The 18,679-nt window shown below is 40.1% G+C and overlaps 11 protein-coding genes across 11 annotated transcripts; 8 read left to right on the top strand and 3 right to left on the bottom strand.

The window, feature by feature from the left end:
- Positions 1-206: 206 nt before the first annotated feature.
- AGP2 (Agp2p) lies at positions 207-1,865 on the top strand (the record flags this gene model as incomplete). Its single annotated transcript, XM_018130108.1, has 1 exon — positions 207-1,865. One exon carries the CDS (start codon positions 207-209, stop codon positions 1,863-1,865), a length of 1,659 nt encoding a protein of 552 aa, XP_017985796.1.
- A 482-nt stretch (positions 1,866-2,347) lies between these two features.
- On the top strand, positions 2,348-2,836 carry AW171_hschr2316 (HBL103Cp; the record flags this gene model as incomplete). Its single annotated transcript, XM_018130109.1, has 1 exon — positions 2,348-2,836. The coding sequence occupies one exon, from the start codon at positions 2,348-2,350 to the stop codon at positions 2,834-2,836; it is 489 nt and encodes a 162-aa protein (XP_017985795.1).
- A 20-nt stretch (positions 2,837-2,856) lies between these two features.
- CCZ1 (Ccz1p) lies at positions 2,857-4,836 on the bottom strand (the record flags this gene model as incomplete). The annotated part of the gene is made up of 1 exon (XM_018130110.1): positions 2,857-4,836. The coding sequence occupies one exon, from the start codon at positions 4,834-4,836 to the stop codon at positions 2,857-2,859; it is 1,980 nt and encodes a 659-aa protein (XP_017985794.1).
- A 163-nt stretch (positions 4,837-4,999) lies between these two features.
- Positions 5,000-6,586, top strand: SRP54 (RNA-binding signal recognition particle subunit SRP54; the record flags this gene model as incomplete). Its single annotated transcript, XM_018130111.1, has 1 exon — positions 5,000-6,586. The coding sequence occupies one exon, from the start codon at positions 5,000-5,002 to the stop codon at positions 6,584-6,586; it is 1,587 nt and encodes a 528-aa protein (XP_017985793.1).
- Positions 6,587-7,351: 765 nt separating this feature from the next.
- SHE3 (She3p) lies at positions 7,352-8,758 on the top strand (the record flags this gene model as incomplete). Its single annotated transcript, XM_018130112.1, has 1 exon — positions 7,352-8,758. One exon carries the CDS (start codon positions 7,352-7,354, stop codon positions 8,756-8,758), a length of 1,407 nt encoding a protein of 468 aa, XP_017985792.1.
- A 535-nt stretch (positions 8,759-9,293) lies between these two features.
- On the top strand, positions 9,294-10,325 carry OPY1 (Opy1p; the record flags this gene model as incomplete). The annotated part of the gene is made up of 1 exon (XM_018130113.1): positions 9,294-10,325. One exon carries the CDS (start codon positions 9,294-9,296, stop codon positions 10,323-10,325), a length of 1,032 nt encoding a protein of 343 aa, XP_017985791.1.
- Positions 10,326-10,474: 149 nt separating this feature from the next.
- On the top strand, positions 10,475-11,692 carry ASA1 (Asa1p; the record flags this gene model as incomplete). The annotated part of the gene is made up of 1 exon (XM_018130114.1): positions 10,475-11,692. The coding sequence occupies one exon, from the start codon at positions 10,475-10,477 to the stop codon at positions 11,690-11,692; it is 1,218 nt and encodes a 405-aa protein (XP_017985790.1).
- Positions 11,693-11,738: 46 nt separating this feature from the next.
- On the bottom strand, positions 11,739-13,037 carry AW171_hschr2310 (uncharacterized protein; the record flags this gene model as incomplete). The annotated part of the gene is made up of 1 exon (XM_018130115.1): positions 11,739-13,037. The coding sequence occupies one exon, from the start codon at positions 13,035-13,037 to the stop codon at positions 11,739-11,741; it is 1,299 nt and encodes a 432-aa protein (XP_017985789.1).
- Positions 13,038-13,340: 303 nt separating this feature from the next.
- Positions 13,341-14,288, top strand: ATG14 (Atg14p; the record flags this gene model as incomplete). Its single annotated transcript, XM_018130116.1, has 1 exon — positions 13,341-14,288. The coding sequence occupies one exon, from the start codon at positions 13,341-13,343 to the stop codon at positions 14,286-14,288; it is 948 nt and encodes a 315-aa protein (XP_017985788.1).
- Positions 14,289-14,523: 235 nt separating this feature from the next.
- VMA2 (H(+)-transporting V1 sector ATPase subunit B) lies at positions 14,524-16,068 on the top strand (the record flags this gene model as incomplete). Its single annotated transcript, XM_018130117.1, has 1 exon — positions 14,524-16,068. The coding sequence occupies one exon, from the start codon at positions 14,524-14,526 to the stop codon at positions 16,066-16,068; it is 1,545 nt and encodes a 514-aa protein (XP_017985787.1).
- A 446-nt stretch (positions 16,069-16,514) lies between these two features.
- Positions 16,515-18,008, bottom strand: MDM36 (Mdm36p; the record flags this gene model as incomplete). The annotated part of the gene is made up of 1 exon (XM_018130118.1): positions 16,515-18,008. The coding sequence occupies one exon, from the start codon at positions 18,006-18,008 to the stop codon at positions 16,515-16,517; it is 1,494 nt and encodes a 497-aa protein (XP_017985786.1).
- Between the last annotated feature and the right edge of the window lie 671 nt (positions 18,009-18,679).

Raw genomic sequence — 18,679 nt, 5'->3', positions numbered from 1 at the left:
AGAATACTCACAGTGGGAAGCCCTTGCCTTAAAATAATGCTTATGATTAAATGTCTTACTACATAATATATATTGTTACAAAATATGCTGAAAGAGGTCCAGTACTATTTTTAACATGAACGGTTTTACACCTGATCCCATATGGAAGTCTGGCTTGAGTCGCAGATTTTTTCTACAGGAAGACTACTTACTACAACTAATATACAATGAATGGTAGTATAAACACCCTGGAATATGGAATGAAAAAAACGATTCCTAAAAACAGTGACCTTGAGTCGAATGAATGTGCACTGATCGAATCCGATAGCACGTTAACACACTTCAATGTCACTCAACGTAAGTTGAAAAATAGGCACGTGCAATTAATTAGCATTTCTGGAGTTGTTGGCACTGCATTATTTGTCGCCATCGGAAAAGCTCTGTATCGTGGAGGTCCAGCATCTTTGCTACTTGGCTTTATAGTGTGGAGTATACCGATACTATGTATTACAGTTTCCACGGCTGAAATGGTTTGCTACCTCCCCGTGAATTCGCCCTGCATCACAATGGCGTCACGATGCATCAACGACTCATTTACAATGACTGCAGCATGGAACTTCTGGTTTCTGGAGTGTGTGCAAATACCATTTGAAATAGTCAGCGTGAATACAATGCTACACTACTGGCGGGATGACTATTCCGCAGCAATCACTTTGACGATACAAGTCGTATTGTATATGCTGATAAACATATTTACTGTTCGCTATTACGGCGAAATCGAGTTCTGGCTAGCTAGTTTTAAGATCGTACTCGCGGTGGGGCTTTTTGCTTTTACATTCCTGACAATGGTCGGTTGTAATCCTATGCATAGCGCCTATGGCTTTCGGAATTTCAAAGAAACCCCGTTTAAGCAGTATTTCCCAAACGGTAGCACCACTCAGAGCAGCAGCGCAGGCTACTTACAAGGCTTCCTAGCTTGCATTATACAGGCATCGTTCACGGTTGCGGGCCCAGATTATGTCTCAATGATCGCAGGTGAGACTATTCTGCCCCGCAAAGTGCTGCCCGTTGCCTTCAAGCAGGTTTTTCTTAGGCTGACGTTCCTATTTATCGGCGGATGCTTCTGCGTGGGCATTGTATGCAGTCCAAATGATCCAAACTTGACAGCCGCCATTGACTCGGCACGCCCAGGCGCGGGATCATCCCCCTATGTTATCGCAATGAACAACCTGGGAATTAAGATCCTCCCTGACATCGTCAACGCCGCCCTGGTATCATCTGCCTTTTCCGCGGGAAACGCCTACACATATTGCTCATCCAGAACTCTCTACGGACTAGCAGTAGAAGGTCACGCTCCAAAAATCTTTAAGCGGTGCACAACACGTGGCGTCCCTATCTACGCAGTAGCCACCTCCATGTTTTGGGCACTTCTAAGTCTGCTACAACTTAATCAAAACAGTGCTGTAGTGCTGAATTGGCTGATAAGCTTAATTACAGCGTCACAGCTAATTAATTTCCTTTTCCTCTGTCTCATATATCTGTACTTTAGAAGGGCTTATCTAATACAAATGCCATCACTTCCGGCCCTCCCTTTCAAGTCACGCGGTCAACCATACACTACCTACGTTGCAATGATCTCCGTGTTTGTGCTTATTTTCCTACAAGGATACACAGTTTTTTACAAATCGTTGTGGACAGTGAAAGACTTCCTTTTCAGCTACTTTATGATCTTTATGGACATCGGTATTTTTCTGGGCTATTACTATATTTGGAAAGGCGGCAAAGATCCAGTGCCAGACCCAGAGTGTGTGGATCTACTCTCCGGTTTGGATGAAATTGTAGCACATGAGCTGCAAATGGGCGTCAAATTTAATACAGCAAATTAGCTGTGGGGGTAAAGGTCCGGCTGGTCACCCAAATAATGTGGGGATAGGGAGTAGATTTTCCTCGTAGTGCGCAGGCACATTGTCCGAGGGTTATCAAAATGAGCAGCTACGGCGATTTCAAAAACTTTCCATGCCCTACATTGTATGACATGTAATATTACCAATGTAATTTGACGTAACTAATGATAGCGATAGTACTGTTAAATGGAAGAAGTACACAATACACATAACTTACTACTTGTACATATGGAATACGTTTATCTTGTGCCTTAATTTGCTCTATTCACCCACGGCATTGCTCGGACATTATAATTGAACTATCTTGTGTTTAGTATAACATAGACCAGGCAATGGCGTCGTTATAGAATTTAGGTGTATAAGTTTGCTATTGTATATATGACTACGTTGTGAACAGGAATTCATGAGTCGGGTCAGAATTCGTCAGAGTTACAAGTAATATTTAATGCTCTGTATCGGTCAAAATGAATTATGCTCCGCTGGGACGGGTGGAACATGTGGGTAGCGATCACCACTCAAAGAATAGAATCAGGAAGTCGAGAAAAAACAGCGATTCTACCGTTAGGTACGGCGAACACAACTTGTTCGAGCTGAGTAACTTGTTTGATTTTGGACATTGCGTTAGTTCATCGTGTGCTAAGGCTACATCACATAAGCCTGATTGTTCAAGGTGTGGCTTTAAGTGTGACTGGGAAAATGAAGGTTGTAACAATGAAGAATGTGCGACCGAAAAAAGAAGATCTCTGGCGGAGATTGAAAAGAGAGGGGATAGTTCTAATCTAGAAGTTCTATGTGTTGATAATAATAAAGCGGGTGAGATTGAAAGGTGGACAGATGAGATTGAGAATGAATTTACTTTCAACATGATGCCTGAGACACCTAGCGTATCGAAGCGCACGTCTAGGTTGTTGCTTCTCCATGATTTAATATTTGGAGATTTTTATGACGATTGAGAGTTATTTTTATTATAAAGTCAAAGTTTTGTTGATCTATCGTCCCACCATTTTCTGACGTCTTTCCCGAGACTATTAATCATTATGTTTGTATCACGTTTGTTCATCCCGGGTTTGAGGTACTTGACGTTTCTGTCTTCGAGGAACCAGTTCTTTACAATGACCACGACTTCTTTTGACGAGACACCAATATAGCATAATATCCCGTTACTTAATTTTATCAACTTTTCTTCCATTACTGAATCTCTTTTACATTCAGATTTTAAAACGCCTGAGTACATTTTGCAGAGTTCGACATTGAGTTCTAGTAGTTTTTCATAGCTTAATGAGCTAAAAGATGTGTCGTTGTCTGCTTTTGATGTCACTCTGTGGGGCTTCTCAGTGCTGCTTTTCCAGTTGAAAATATTAACTCCGCCTGCTTTGGGGTTGCGGATGGTTTCTGAGTTTTCTCCAGTACTTCTTGTTCTACTGGCAGCATCATCGGGCGAATTTTGCGTAGGGGGGAGAGTAGAGAATGAAAGAGTTGTCGATGGTGATACTTGATCTGATACCAGAAAACGTAACGTGTCGTCTATCCCGGAAACTATAAGTTGCAGTGGGCTACTCGTAGAGTCATCTTTCCTATTAAAATTTGTTGTTGGAATTGAGCTCTCAATACGGTTCGTTTCCTTGTTTAAAACTGCGTATGCAAATTTATCAGAATCGCCTTGCGGGTTAACCACAGATTCTTGTAGTATCGTCATTGATTCAAAAAGCTTAATGTTCAGCTCTTCTAGGTACTTTGGATCCCATATTCTCTTAAAATCATCCTCAAATATGAGTGTAAACAAGTAATCATTATAGTGCCAAAACAACACCTTATACCATTTTGGAGGGGAGTTGTCTGATTCGAATTGAAGCTGAAATCTCCTGTATTTGTAGGCTTCTGGCAGGCTATCCAATGACAATGCTGAAATTAAAAAACCGTGTCTCACTGATGGAGACTTTAGGTCTGGAGAAGCAGTTTTCGATTTAGGCCAAGCAAACTTATTGGTCATTGTATTTAACCCAGTAGTTATTTTGTTTATTCCATGAACCACAGCATTAATGCCAGCTAAGTTTCCAACTTCGCTGATTGCATCGTATGTCATTGATATTGGCATTGTAACGTTATCCCAGAGCTGCCTTCCTATACTTTGCTTTAGATGTCCATCGGAGTCAATGTCTGATTCATCTGGTCTCAATAGCCGAACATGGTCTGACAAGACATGTGGGGAAAACGCAGAATCAAAAATACGATCCAAATTATATATCCAGTTCGAAAGTACTGGTAAGGATTTAAATTCGGGAGTAAAATTTCTTATCATACCGTATTGCCGTGGGTGGTTTTGTCTGTCTCTTGGAAGTTTATAAACACAAATATCCTTTAATCCCAAGTATGATTCATCGTCTAGCAAAATTTGATGCTTTATGTAAGTTTCCCATTGTGTAGTACATATATCCAGCTCTCCAACTTTAAACCCTTCATGCCAATAAACATTGGTAAGGTTAGATGCATATATTGCTTCTGGCAGCAACATTAAATCGTACCAATAAGTAACAAAGTATTCGTTCAACTTGTCAGTCAACTCTTCACTACTTCTAAAACTACCCATTGATCCGCATTTCATACAAAAGAAGTTATAGCTATGATATAACTCTTTAATATAGTACGCAGAGGGGTAATAATTATCATCCTCTACACCAAATGCTAAGAAGTAGTCTCGTTCTACTTCAACTGCTAAAAGTCTACAATGATCCAGCCTTGTATCAATATATTTCATAGACAAATCCGCACTATTCATGCTAAAATTATGGGTGAAGTTCCATATTCCTTGCATAATTCCTATTAAGGACAGTTTCTCATTTAAGGGAATTGGTTCATCATTGGTTTCCTGAAATGAATGATATAAAAGGACTTGTTTCCATTCTTCGCCTTCTTTGTGACACAGCTTAGGATTGTATACAGCTATGAATTCCATTGAACCACCGTGATACGTTCTTAGCAGTCGTTTTACGGTGGTCTATTTATTATTTAACAACATGTGTTCAGTCAATGTTTTTGAAGATAATGAATGTTCAAAAAAGTTTTAGAGAAAGCTACATATAAATCATCAAATAGGATAGATCAAAACCCCAACAAGCATGGTATTAGCAGACCTCGGTAAGCGGATTAATGCCGCTGTTAGTCAAGCGTTAAGTAATGAGCAAGATGATTATGTTACTAATGTGGAAACGATGTTAAAAGCTATTGCAATGGCGTTATTGGAAAATGACGTTAATGTAAAATTGGTATCTGGGTTAAGGAATAACATTAAGACTAAACTATTGGGAGACAAAACTGCAAACAAGAATGTTTCGCAGGCTCAAGTCAAGAAGTTAATTCAGAAGACTGTGTTTGATGAATTATGTGCGTTGGTAGACTGTGAAGCAACACCGTACCAACCAACAAAAAAGAAAACGAATATTATCATGTTTGTAGGTCTACAAGGTTCCGGTAAAACTACTTCTTGTACTAAATTGGCTGTCTACTATTCTAAGCGTAAATTTAAAGTGGGGCTAGTGTGTGCGGATACTTTCCGTGCAGGTGCTTTCGATCAGTTAAAGCAGAATGCAATCAAAGCTAAGATTCCTTTCTATGGTTCATATACTGAGACTAACCCAGTGACGGTTGCTGCAGAGGGTGTTGATAAGTTTAAGAAGGAGAAGTTTGATGTGATCATCGTTGATACTTCTGGTAGGCATCATCAGGAAGGAGCTCTTTTCCAAGAAATGATTGAAATATCGCAAGCTGTGAAGCCAGACCAAACATTAATGGTTCTTGATGCATCTATTGGTCAAGCAGTTGAGCAACAGTCCAAGGCATTCAAGGAGGCTTCCAACTTTGGTGCCATTATCCTAACAAAAATGGATGGTCACGCCAAGGGTGGTGGTGCCATCTCCGCAGTTGCTGCAACTAAGACACCAATCGTTTTCATTGGTACCGGGGAGCATATTCAAGATTTTGAAAAGTTCACTCCAAAATCTTTTGTTTCCAAGCTTTTAGGTATAGGTGATATCGAATCCCTCCTGGAGCAGTTCAAGACCTTCTCTAACAAAGAGGATACCAAGGCTACCATTGAAAATATACAGCAAGGTAAATTCACGCTTCTGGATTTCCAGAAACAAATGCAAACAATCATGAAGATGGGCCCCCTTTCTAACCTTGCAAATATGATACCGGGCATGGGCAATATGCTATCTGAATTCTCAGAAGAGGAAACAAGCAGAAAGATGAAAAAAATGGTTTACGTTTTTGATTCAATGACAAAAGAAGAACTAGAATCTGACGGTAGATTACTCATTGAAAACCCTACGAGGCTGATCAGAATTGCGCGCGGCTCAGGTACTTCAGTATTAGAGGTAGAAATGATCCTCATGCAGCAACAAATGATGGCAAGAGTAGCCCAAGGAGCTAAACAAATGGGTGGGCTGCCAGGTGTCCCAGGTCAGAATGCAGGTGGTATGCCTAAACTAACTCCTCAAATGATGCAACAAGCTCAGCAGAGAATGAAACAAAATCCGGGTATGATGAAGAACATGATGAATATGTTTGGCGGTGGCGCTGGAGGCGGTTTCCCTGACTTTGGTGCTTTAGGAGCAGGTGGCATGCCTGATATGCAAGAAATGATGAAGATGATGCAAGACCCTCAGATGCAGCAAATGGCACAGCGTCTTGGAATGGGTCTCTGAATTGCAATTATCAGCACTGTACAAAAACTAACCTAATCAAGAATATTCTCGGGACGATACAACCTACATCACCTCATATAGCTTATACAGCACGCCCACTGGGCCCAGTCGATAACTATATATCTATAACACCCACACTACTACGTCATATCTACCTATCTTCTTTCGTTTATAGTGATTGTTGACCCTTCTCCACCAGTAAACTTTTAGTCGTACGCGCTAGTTGTTTTTGTTTACTTTTTTTCACTTAAAAGAGGTTTCGTATTCTTTACTCATCTAGATCTTGCGAATATTAATAGTCGACTAAACAGCTGTGGAGGGTGTTCAAAAGACAATAACTGAAGCTACAACTAACTTAAGGTAGTGGTATAGATAATTGTTCCAGCCACTTGATAACAATTAGCCAGTAATCGCAAGTGTTTTTTTTCTCATCTGCGACTATTCTAGCGGAGGATTATATTTTAGAAGGTTTCAAGATCTTCTTCCAGAAAACTTGAACAAATACTAGAAGAATAAGGATTGTTTAAAACATTCAGGTTCTTGTGCTACTTTGTTTGGAAGGTATACGTCGTTTGATAAAGTTTTCATAATTTTCTATTTTACCGTTGTGAAAACCGTTTGTTGTATTACCTGAAGTGAAACTTTTACCAGCTGCGTGAAGTTTAGTCGCGGTAAATTGATAGAAATATTTTATTCCACATATATTGTTGTTGGTATTCGACACAATTTTATTAGCCAGTGATTAATATCTTATAAATTTCAACCATGGGAAATCCTGACCTTACATTGACTGCCTCGGGATCGACTTATAACCTTCAAAAAGCCTGGTTGAAATCTGCAGAAGTTTCGCCGACATCAGAGAAAGATTTAGGTTCTCCAACCAAAATATACTCAACTTCAAATCTGCAAGTCAACCACGGTCCTTTCATCGCAAATATGAATGCCAATAGTACTACGCGCTCACTGAATAACAAGAGCAGTGCGAGTACTGCATCTAGCGGAACGGCTGTTGGAGACTCTATTGGTTCTCATAGCCCCTTAAGAGAGCTTAATTTTGCAGGAACTGAATCTTCTGGAAAGGTAATTGAAAATCTACATGCGCGAGTTGATGCGTTGGCCAGGACAAACTTGGAGCTAACAAATCAATCAAAGCAGCTATTGGATAAATTAGATAAAATTCAGACTAATGAAACGAAAAGTACTGATGTAATATCGAAATTGAGGTCCGAAAATGCAAATTTGAATTCTATGCTAACGAGAAAGACTCGTAAGATTAAGGAACTCGAAACGCAGCTAAATGGTGTAAAAACCAATTTCAGTGAAATTGCCAACAGTCATGATCATATGAAAGCAGAGTTCGAGAAAAAGTGTCAGGAGATGGAAAAGCTGGAGGAAAAATGTCAATATTTCCAGGCCCAGTATAATGCAATAGCAGATGCCCAAAGGATTTACAGGGAACATTATGAAAAGGAAATCTCTGAATTAAGACTTGCCTTTGAGAATTATATTAAGGATAACGAGAAGAGCTTGAAGAAGAAGGAAATGAACCTAATAGAGAATCAAGCAACTCTAGATAAAAAGCTAAGCGAATACAGTGATAAATTTCACAGGATGGAAAAATCACAACAGCACGTTGCTATGGAATTGAATACAAAATATGATAGAATTAAATCCACTTTGGATCTAGAATCTTGGGCTACTTTGTACAAAAAAGTAAGGGAAACTGCAATCGACTATGCCAGACAGCTGGACCTAACATTATCGGAAGATTTTATTCAGAACCACGGCGACGACGGCTATTTTGTCAGGAAGTTCGTTGAGAACATTGTGGTATCTCCGACTTTAAGTGATAAAAACTCTATCTTCGATAACTCAGGTCAACATTCGCGCAGCTCATCCACCTATATACCCTCACCTACTATTCGTATCCCCAAAAGCCGCGGAAATACTGTCAAAAAGTCGAATTTCTTTTGTTCCCAGGAATCTAATGTCAACAGCGTAGCATCTCATACGTTGTTGCCAGGTATCAAGCGCAATTCCTCAATTAGATGTAGCTCGGCTAGAGTCCTTTCTGATAACACCCCCGATCACGATATCCATCAAAATATGGCGAACACACCTGTACAGAGGCACAGTAGAAAATCCCCTGCGGCAATTGATCAATACCAGTAGGCCATAATTGAAAATGTTCATCGAGCATCTGCAGCAATGTAAAAAAGGCTAACTATTTACTCTTTTATCACCTAAGAGCCATTGGTGTAAGACCAAGCCTATATAGAGGTCTTTCTATGATAATAACCTAACTTCACAGAGATAAGGCGGCTAACTATGTTATAATATAGCAGTTTCTTATTTGGTAATTTTCTAATAAACTTAATTTCTTTTAAGTACGATGTATTCTACTTTACGTAATTATTGTTAACACAGAGCAATCAAAGTACCCTAATGTGTTACACTTGGTACCACGATCACCTAGCGTAAAATACCACGTATCTGGCTATTTCAGAAGGTAGAGTATAAACTTAGTCTTCATTTCTTAGCTATCATTTCACGATTTAGCCAGCGACATGACGGTTGAACTCGTCGTGACGTAAAAAGCGTGAGCACATAATCAAACTAACTCGCACGCAAATAAGCGAACACCTTAAAGGGCCACACTAGCACTAAAAATTATTAGGCTTAAGAGCGGTAGGTTAACGTTGTGATCATGAGTCTGGCACAATATTGCACGGTGCCATTGCGATCAAGCCTCTATAATGATAATGAGGTTGTTATGTCATCCTTCCTTATTAAAAGGCCTACATTGAGTACATCGTCTTTGGATGAACAGAATGAAGCTACATATAACTATCCCCATCATCATAACCTTACGTGGAAAATAAGTCATAAATATTGGTGTGTATTGAGGAAGATTCAATTTAGTTATTATAAGGATGAGACGGAGAGGAAACCGGAACGAGTTATACCAATTACCGATGTGCTCAACTGCAGGGTATATGAAGGTACTAAGATGGATTTATATACTAGGGATAAGACGCTTAGGTTTGAAGCTGACGACCCTTCGGTGATACAGATGTGGGATAAAGCCTTAAGATCACTGATTAATGGTGATGCTAACTATCCCGGCCCTGAAACTGGTATAGATGGAATTAGGTCACCGGAGTTTGAGACAGAGGCAAAGAATGCTAATGCTCCTGATGATATTCAACAGCATGGGGTAGGTCTAGATGACGAGGAGGAGGATGAAGACGAGGATGATGGGTTTGACGTTGTCTGCGAGACAGACGCAGAAGCCACCCGGAGACCACCAACCGCAAAGGACGGTGCTAAAACTACAGACATCTGTTCAATAAATAATGGTGGAGTTCTAGAAGAAGACAAGGAGTTTTATGAATCTTACAATCCTAAGAAGGATGAACAGTTGATCCAAAGTGGTCTTTTATATGGGCAGGTACGGAATTCCATACGTAGGAAGAGATGGAAGTCATTCAAAGGCGAGCTTACTAATAGACAGCTAAGACTAGTTTCGCCAACTACTGATAAAATTTATGCTTCAATTAACCTAGATGATGTCGTAGATTGCGTTGAACTAGATAAATCTGATCCATGCTTTGCACTTATAGTGACTAGTCTACGGTTGAAATTTAAAGCTAAAAATGATGATGAGATGATTGACTGGATAATTAACATCAAAAGCTCAGTTTTGGTAAGGGAAAAGATTTCCAACTCTGGACCATAAAATTGGATTTCACACGGATTTATAACACTACAATATGGCTATTTATGTGTTATGTAAATTTTTATGTAAAATATATACTTCTTATTCGGATGTATTTGTCGTCAATGTCGGAACTTTTTCTGTCACAGTAGCTTAAGTGAAAGTGGGCTATGGCAGTCGAACAGAAACTTTACTATACACTAAGAGCCCATGTTGCATCGATTACTGATTTATGTTGTGTTTATGGATTGAATACTCCACATTTGTTGTCTAGTGACAGTGATGGTACAATTTATCTATGGAATCTGATTTCGAGAAGACCTGTGGCCCATGGAAAGATATCTGGTCAAGTGGTATGGATTGATTGCTTGAGACCTGGGCTTTACGTTGCATTGAGCAAGGACAATACTTTAAGATTCATGCGTACTCAGCACAACAAGGAAATTGTGAAAATTACCGAGTATGTCTCTCGCGAGCTGCAGGAGCTGAGGGTAGTGTATGAGATTCCCGTTAACAGTTTAAACTTCGCTAATGTTGCGATTCAAGAACTCGATAATGAGAGGTATATGTTGTGGTGCTGTAATACAATGGATTCTGAATGTATTGATATCTATGAATTCAATCTTTCAAATGAGCAGTCTTTCAAGAGGGTGTTCCAAGCACTGAATATATATGAACAAATTTCGAACATAAGAGGTGAGAAGAACATCTTCAAATTTGATAAGCTGGGTACTATAATGAAGTTTCTAGCGGTGGGGCCAATGGTTTATTGTGGGTTTGAAAGTGGGTTTGTGGTTGGATTGAGAGTGTGTGATGGGGTTGTCGATATTGCTTACGTCTCTCCAGTACACTACCCAGAACCAGTGCTGGGAATGGTGTATAATAAGGAAAAGCATGTAGTTTTGACCTCTTCTACTAAAAATATCATAGGTATACATTGTACAGAAATGGGTTTTGGTAAATTATACGACAAGATTGACAATGTACGCATTATGAGGGGACTAGAATATACTAAAACGTCGTTTAACGTTCCGTTAAAAAAGGTATCACATATAGATGTCCTGGATGGTCTACTCCTTCTGGGAAGCTGGACCGGGTATGTTGTAGCACTGCAAGAAAGTGACAATGAGGTGGTGTTTAAGATCAGAAAGGACAAGAATCAAGTGTACGTTGACGATTCTTACATAGGTAATGCAGAACCTTCAAACAAAGAAAAGCCGTGGACGCCTGTTGGTTGTGTCATAGGTGTACCAGGTAATGTTTTTGATAAATTGGGGAACAGGAATTCACTTCGTCCCGGGGAGATACGCAAATTGAATGAATTTGCTAAGCATCGATGGTGTGTTGTTGGTTACGAAGATGGCACTATAACCATTTACCAAGTCTAACCAGAAAACTAAGTAAACCCTTCGAATATGATTTAGACTATATATGCTAACCTTTAATTATTCTCTCCAGAACGCCCTTCTTTTTCGTCATATGTCGTTTCATTAGTTTTTCTTTCTCTATAATGTCTCTTATAATGCAAGCTAACGCAATATCGACGTTAACATCGAGCATGCTATCTACTGCAACAAATGCACAATTCCATTCTATAGCTAAATTTTTTCCTTCCTCTATAAGTAGCGGTGAATGCAGCGGATTCATTACATGAGTACACACTATCAGAATCGGAGGAGGTGAGTCTGGAGATTCAGGATTCAAATCTAGCTGCTCCAAATGAGATTTAAAGGAGCCCGATTCATTTGCCCTGTCGCTACTCTGTGACTCAGTCTTCCATGTTTGTTTGAAAGGAAATGATAGTGAGTAGATGTCGCATTCTTTTTCCACGTCACAATTTCGCTGATAGTTTCGGAATTCAGTCCAAGCGTCCAGGAAACAGTCCTTAATAGACTTAAGAAGCGAAAATCCACCATCTTTATGTTTATGTGCTGAAGTAGTAGAATAAGGAGTTTGTTTCTGTGAACGGAATGCTGATAATTCTGGCTCGTCATATGGTGGTGGGTCACTTTGCGTTAACTCGGGAAGAGCGCTATATACCAAAATATAACCATCGACCTTCCCATTCAGCTCTGCAGATCCTGAAGCAACAAGCATTGACTGAGTAGAAACAGGTTCTCTGGGCTGATCTGCTAAACCACGTAGAATCGAACTGTCCAAATTCCTAAATAACGAGACCTCTAAGAAAGGGACAACCATATTTGGGTCGAACCCCGGAGTATCTATCACATCAATCGCTATATCTGAATATTCCGGAGGAACATAGTTTAGAGGAATATCTGTAGGCGACGTTTCCCAACACGATTCGTGGTGGCTGCTTCCTTCTGTACTGGTAATATATTGGTAGTATGTATTTTCAGACCTAAGATTACCTTTCGCATCAGATAGCCTCTGGCCATTCCTAGTAGCACTCTTTACATAGTTATAATCCTCAATTATGCTTTGGTAAACAAGAGGGGAAAGTAAAACATTATCATTTATACTTGGACTCTTGAACACCGCCTCACTTATTACATTTCCATTTTCATAATAATAACGCTCATGAACCTTTTCATCTAAAATAGCCCTAGCAATACGACTATGAGGTTTAAATGTAAACAACCAATTTGATTGCTTCTTCGTTGGATAATGTACCTCCCGTACTAAATCTATAGTCAGTCTTGAAAGTAACGAAGTTTTGCCCGTACATGTTCCACCAAGGAATGCCAGCCTTATAGGCCTATCTGTAGACATTATCTAATCTAATCTGAGCAGATTAGGGGCTTGAAAAAACCTTTTCTTTCCACTGACAACTTAGTATGTAATTAGCAGGATGTACTTAAGGTTTTAACTTTTAATATTTAGAAAAAATGCGGACCTATACAATAAATACCAAAACCTAAAATAGGACTATCTGCTAGAGCGGACTTCCACTGCTGAATTGGCTCATGCTATGGCTTCCTTATCAAGCAGGAGATAATCTGAATTCATAGGTTTCGATTTGTTCGGTTTAAATTCGCACTTTAGAGTTAGTTATTGGTACCGACAAAGTTAGTCATGTTGTGCACTCTATGTCGAAGACCGTCGAGAGTTTGGTATTGTTCACACTGTGTAAATACTTCACCCAATCTAATACTACGTTACAAACTGGAATTGTGCCAGGTGCACGAGGATTTGAACAAGATCAAGGACACAGTAAGTACGACTTTGGAAAGCGCTATCGGGAAGAAAGAAGGCATCCTGGGGAAACATATGGACCGACTGCAGCAGCTTCAGCTGAAACGACATAATACGCGAATGGCGCGGCGTGTTCGTGAGATGGGTCAGTATCTAGAACGCAAGTCAGAGCGGCGGGATGAATTGAAGGCGATGCTAGCGGAGCCGCCATCTTCCGCCACCAGACCAGATATCAGCGACAGTTGTCAAGAGTATATAGAGGTGAAGCAGAAATACGATCAGCTGCAAAACGTTGTTCGTGCAAATAGCAGTCTAAAGTTTCGCGAGCTGTGTCAGTGGTTTGCAATTACAGAATCTCGCGATAACAAGCATTTCCCTTACAGTATCCGCTTCATTCCAATGTGTAATATACGACATTGGCACGAAACTGAGACTTCCAGACACTCGCTACAGCATATGTGGGAATTCGTCGCACTTGCAGGCCAAGTCCTTCTTGTTGATATACCGTACACCTCGCCTTACAACCCGCATAGTGACGATCCCAAGGTTACAATCTCCCACCTAATAATAAACATGCTTTTAATACTTACAAAGTTGAAACTAGTTAGCGACCCTCCAGAACTGAACAGTCTGCTATCTACTTATGATGTAGATAGCATTTTGTACAGTTTATGCTCCAAACAATGTCTGCGCGGCGCCAAAGGCTCACTTCCCCTCTCTTACAGGACAGTACACAAATTAGTACTTAATATTGAGCATGCATCCGGTCCCATAACGTCACCACAATCATCAACCGATGCTAAAGCCAACTGGACTCTCCTCAAGTAGCCACGTAACTTATCTGTATAGTCTGCCAACGTTTCGTTTTGTGTTACCCGGCCCTGTAGCCAAACTCTGAGCTGTTAACAGTTGAAATTTATATGGGCCCCTTATGAAATGGCATTTTAATAATGGAATATTCAATTTAAAGCTTTCAAACCATTCGAAGAGCTGGTGCTGAGGGCAATTGTAAGGTTTTCGGTACTTTAATCTGGCATATATTAGTGAGATCTTACTTGACAGCATGATTTCCAGAGAAGAACTATTTGAATTGAATAAGGCTGCCGTAACTAATGGATTTAAGGTTAAACCTAGAACTAGTTATAACACTGTTGCAGGTATTAATGGTCCATTAGTGATATTGGAAAAGGTTAAATTCCCTTGTTACAATGAAATTGTTAATTTAACTCTACCGGATGGAAGTTTAAGACAAGGTCAAGTTTTAGAAGTTCGAGGTGACCGTGCGATTGTTCAGGTTTTTGAAGGTACTTCTGGTATTGATGTTAAGAAAACGACTGTGGAGTTCACCGGAGAGAGTTTAAAGATTCCCGTGTCAGAGGATATGTTAGGAAGGGTTTTTAATGGGTCAGGTAGGCCGATCGATAACGGTCCAAAGGTTTTTGCCGAAGATTATTTGGACATTAATGGTTCTGCGATCAATCCTTACGCACGTATTTACCCTGAAGAAATGATATCTACTGGTATTTCAGCTATAGATACTATGAATTCTATTGCTCGTGGGCAGAAGATTCCTATCTTCTCTGCCTCCGGTCTTCCTCACAATGAAATTGCTGCTCAGATCTGTAGGCAGGCAGGGTTGGTTAGACCTACAAAGGATGTGCACGATGGTCACGAAGACAACTTTAGTATTGTTTTTGCTGCTATGGGTGTTAACTTGGAAACGGCTAGGTTTTTCAAACAGGATTTTGAGGAGAATGGGTCCTTAGAAAGGACCTCGTTATTCTTGAACTTGGCCAACGACCCTACTATTGAGAGAATTGTCACTCCTAGATTTGCATTGACTACTGCAGAATACTTGGCTTACCAAACTGAGAGACATGTCTTGACTATTTTAACAGATATGTCTTCTTATGCTGATGCGTTAAGAGAAGTGTCTGCTGCGAGAGAAGAAGTTCCTGGTAGACGTGGTTACCCCGGTTACATGTACACAGATTTGTCCACCATTTACGAAAGGGCTGGAAGAGTTGAGGGCCGTAACGGTTCTATTACACAAATTCCTATCTTAACTATGCCTAACGACGATATCACACATCCTATTCCTGATTTAACAGGTTATATCACTGAAGGACAAATATTCGTTGACCGTCAATTGAACAATAGAGGTATCTATCCGCCAATTAATGTCTTACCATCTTTGTCGAGATTGATGAAGTCTGCCATCGGTGAAGGTATGACCAGAAAGGACCACGGTGATGTCTCGAACCAATTATATGCCAAATATGCTATCGGTAGAGATGCAGCAGCTATGAAGGCTGTTGTCGGTGAAGAGGCGTTATCTATGGAGGATAGGTTGTGTTTAGAGTTCCTAGAAAATTTTGAAAAGACGTTTATTAGTCAAGGACCTTATGAAAATAGAACCATCTTTGAATCCTTAGACCACGCATGGTCATTGTTAAGAATCTATCCAAAAGAGATGCTTAATAGAATCTCTCCTAAGATTTTAGACGAATTTTACAACAGAGCTCGTGAGGATGACGACCAAGATAGTGATGAGGAGGACAATGAAGACGTTGTGAAGGATACCGAAATTGTACAATCCTTAATTTGAGGAGTCTTTTAATAGAATTATCTATTTTTTAGCAACAAGAAAATATCTTAAAACTTCAGTAGTATTAGTACATTTTGCGATTTGGTTTCCATACTTCATCACGCATACCAGGAATAATTATATAAGTGCTCTATAACATTGCCATGTTTCAATTCATTTTTGTTGCTAATAATTTAATATAAAATGGCGATATAGTATTGTGCCGAACGCCAAAGGATATTGTAATTTTACATATAAAGCATGTACTTATAAAGAATGCTCTTTTAACTTAGACAAGTAAGAGCCTACATATATACATAGATCGTATATATATCACCCAAATGCAAATTAAAACGGTTCTGTTTCCCAGTTTATATTTCAATAAACCAAAGTTTATTAAAAAAATAATAAAGTATCAAAAAACTCCTGCTTATTCCATTAATGTATCCCTTCCTTTTCCTCCAGGTTTACCTTTGGGGTGATCTGATTCCATATAAGCTGTTTAATATGTTACTGCTAAACCCTTGCATCTGACCTGGTGGTCGATTAACAAAATTCGAAGTGCTACCAGGTGAAAACAGTTTCAACATATCTTGTCTATCTTTAAGATTCCCAACAAGTTTTCCGCCTAAACCAGTATTGATTTCATTCATTTGAGTAGCGAAATTTTTCAGTGCCATTGCTCCTGATTGTTCAGGAACACTGGCGCAAATACTACTGGGTTCGTGTATGAATCCCGATATAGAATTAGCAAACACAGGATAGTTCCTTTTTGGTGAAACGGGCCTTGATGAGTGGGTATGTGTTGGGCTCGCTCTTAAGCTCTCCAGTTCCCTTTCTAAGCGTTTAGCATTATTGAATGCCTTAAGTAAACTTGGCAATTCTTGAGAAATAGAAGTGTGATCAATGTTCATTGAAAAATCCGAATGTTCAGATAGCCGCCTAAAACCCATATCCATTGGCCGCTTTTCAGACACAACGCTAGAGATAGCAGTGTCTTCCGTGCCCATATGGCTTAGCGAAGCACTACTAGCTTCGTCGCATGAAACGTCTTCATGAACTGGATCTTCCTCAAATCGATCAAGTGAGTCAAGCACATAACTTCCTCCCTCACTAAATGCGTTTGCTTGATACGAAGCGGACTCATGTTTTACCAAATTGGTTTCCAAAAGCAGCCAATTCATGTTAAGCGACTGGTACATACCCTCAATCTCCAAAAACACACCAAGGCAGTCCTCGAACAGTTCAGCGTCTTGGTTCGCTTCTGAATCCTGTAATTGTAGAATCAGCACCTTCATAAACGATCGATACGAAATTATCGTCTCCCCAAGCATTGTATACTGTTCTCTCAGTGAGTCCTGGAGTATAATTGATTGCTGCACACACTCAAGCTCATAATCAATGAGCAAAAGTTTCGCTTTCATAAAAAATGATGCCACCGTTCGCTTCAATTCCCTCAATAATTCACCACATAAAAACCACAATTCAAGAAGTATGCATACCGAGTCTCGCATGTAAAATGCTTGTACTCGTCCGCGTACTGTTCGCTGGATCACCTGTAACGTACTGTCCACACCGCCCGTTATATCTTCTAATGCCTTCGATAGTTTATCGCACTTCGCTATAGTCTTGAGCGCAACATCCCTGTACATATCCTCTGTCGTATTTATAGGCTCAATGGCTTCGCTAGCAACTTTAACGGGTCGCAACCCAAACCGTACTAGCACCGACTTATCGAGCACCTGCAAATCCCATGTCTTTCTCAACAGCAACTTTAACTTCAGAAGCTCCGTGTATATCACCAACGCTCTCTCACAGTTTTCTAATACATCTTCATCCCTTTTTCCATAAGTACCCCGATGTTGTTTTTCTACTAATCCCGCTAACTTGGCTGTATCAATGCGCGTTCTATCTCGGAACTCACTAAGAATAGGATCTGAATACTCCTGTGGTTCATCCATCCAACTTCAATTTGATAAAATTCGACCAATGCACTGAAGCGCGACCCAAATACTGCTGTTTTCCTTGTTCTGGTCGCTACTAAACTCTTGTGCTATGCTTTATTTATTAAATACCCTTAAAAGCAGTTTCCAAATAATCAAAAAACGAAGCTTTAGATTTGCGTCACGTGCGCCGGACACCGCGTTTGCCACGTGACCACTTTCCACCAGGTCATGTGATATATGCCGTTAGAGGCGCCTGTGCCCCGCGCCGCCAACGGCTGAAATCGCGCTATAGAGTCTGTACCTAGTGCTGCAAAAGACAGGCCTCAGGAGTTTCCTCGAACCGCCTAGAAGAACCCATCCATTGCTACTTCTCCCGCCCTCCGGTCGGTGGCTTGCCGTCTCCTATACCAACTGGAAACTTTCTCTCACGTGATCAATGCCGCCCCTCCCCGGCTATTTCGTAGTTGTGACTTTAATTTTTGCGCCCCTGTTGCTTCAAGCAACTGTTTCTCGAATCTCGGGTATCCCGTGATTGAACCGCAGGGACATATATCCTACAATTTAAAGGAGGTGATAAATCGCCCCCAATACTTAAACCAATTGGACTATATAACGATATTACGTTTAAAAAATTATAAAGCGGCAAAACGAAAAAAGATTGTAATAGAACTGTAATAGAACTGCAA

The sequence above is a fragment of the Eremothecium sinecaudum genome, chromosome II, assembly GCF_001548555.1.
Source record: "Eremothecium sinecaudum strain ATCC 58844 chromosome II, complete sequence".
NCBI lineage: Eukaryota > Fungi > Ascomycota > Saccharomycetes > Saccharomycetales > Saccharomycetaceae > Eremothecium > Eremothecium sinecaudum.
Note: the sequence above shows the minus strand (reverse complement) of the source record. Positions and strands in the feature narration are given on the sequence as shown.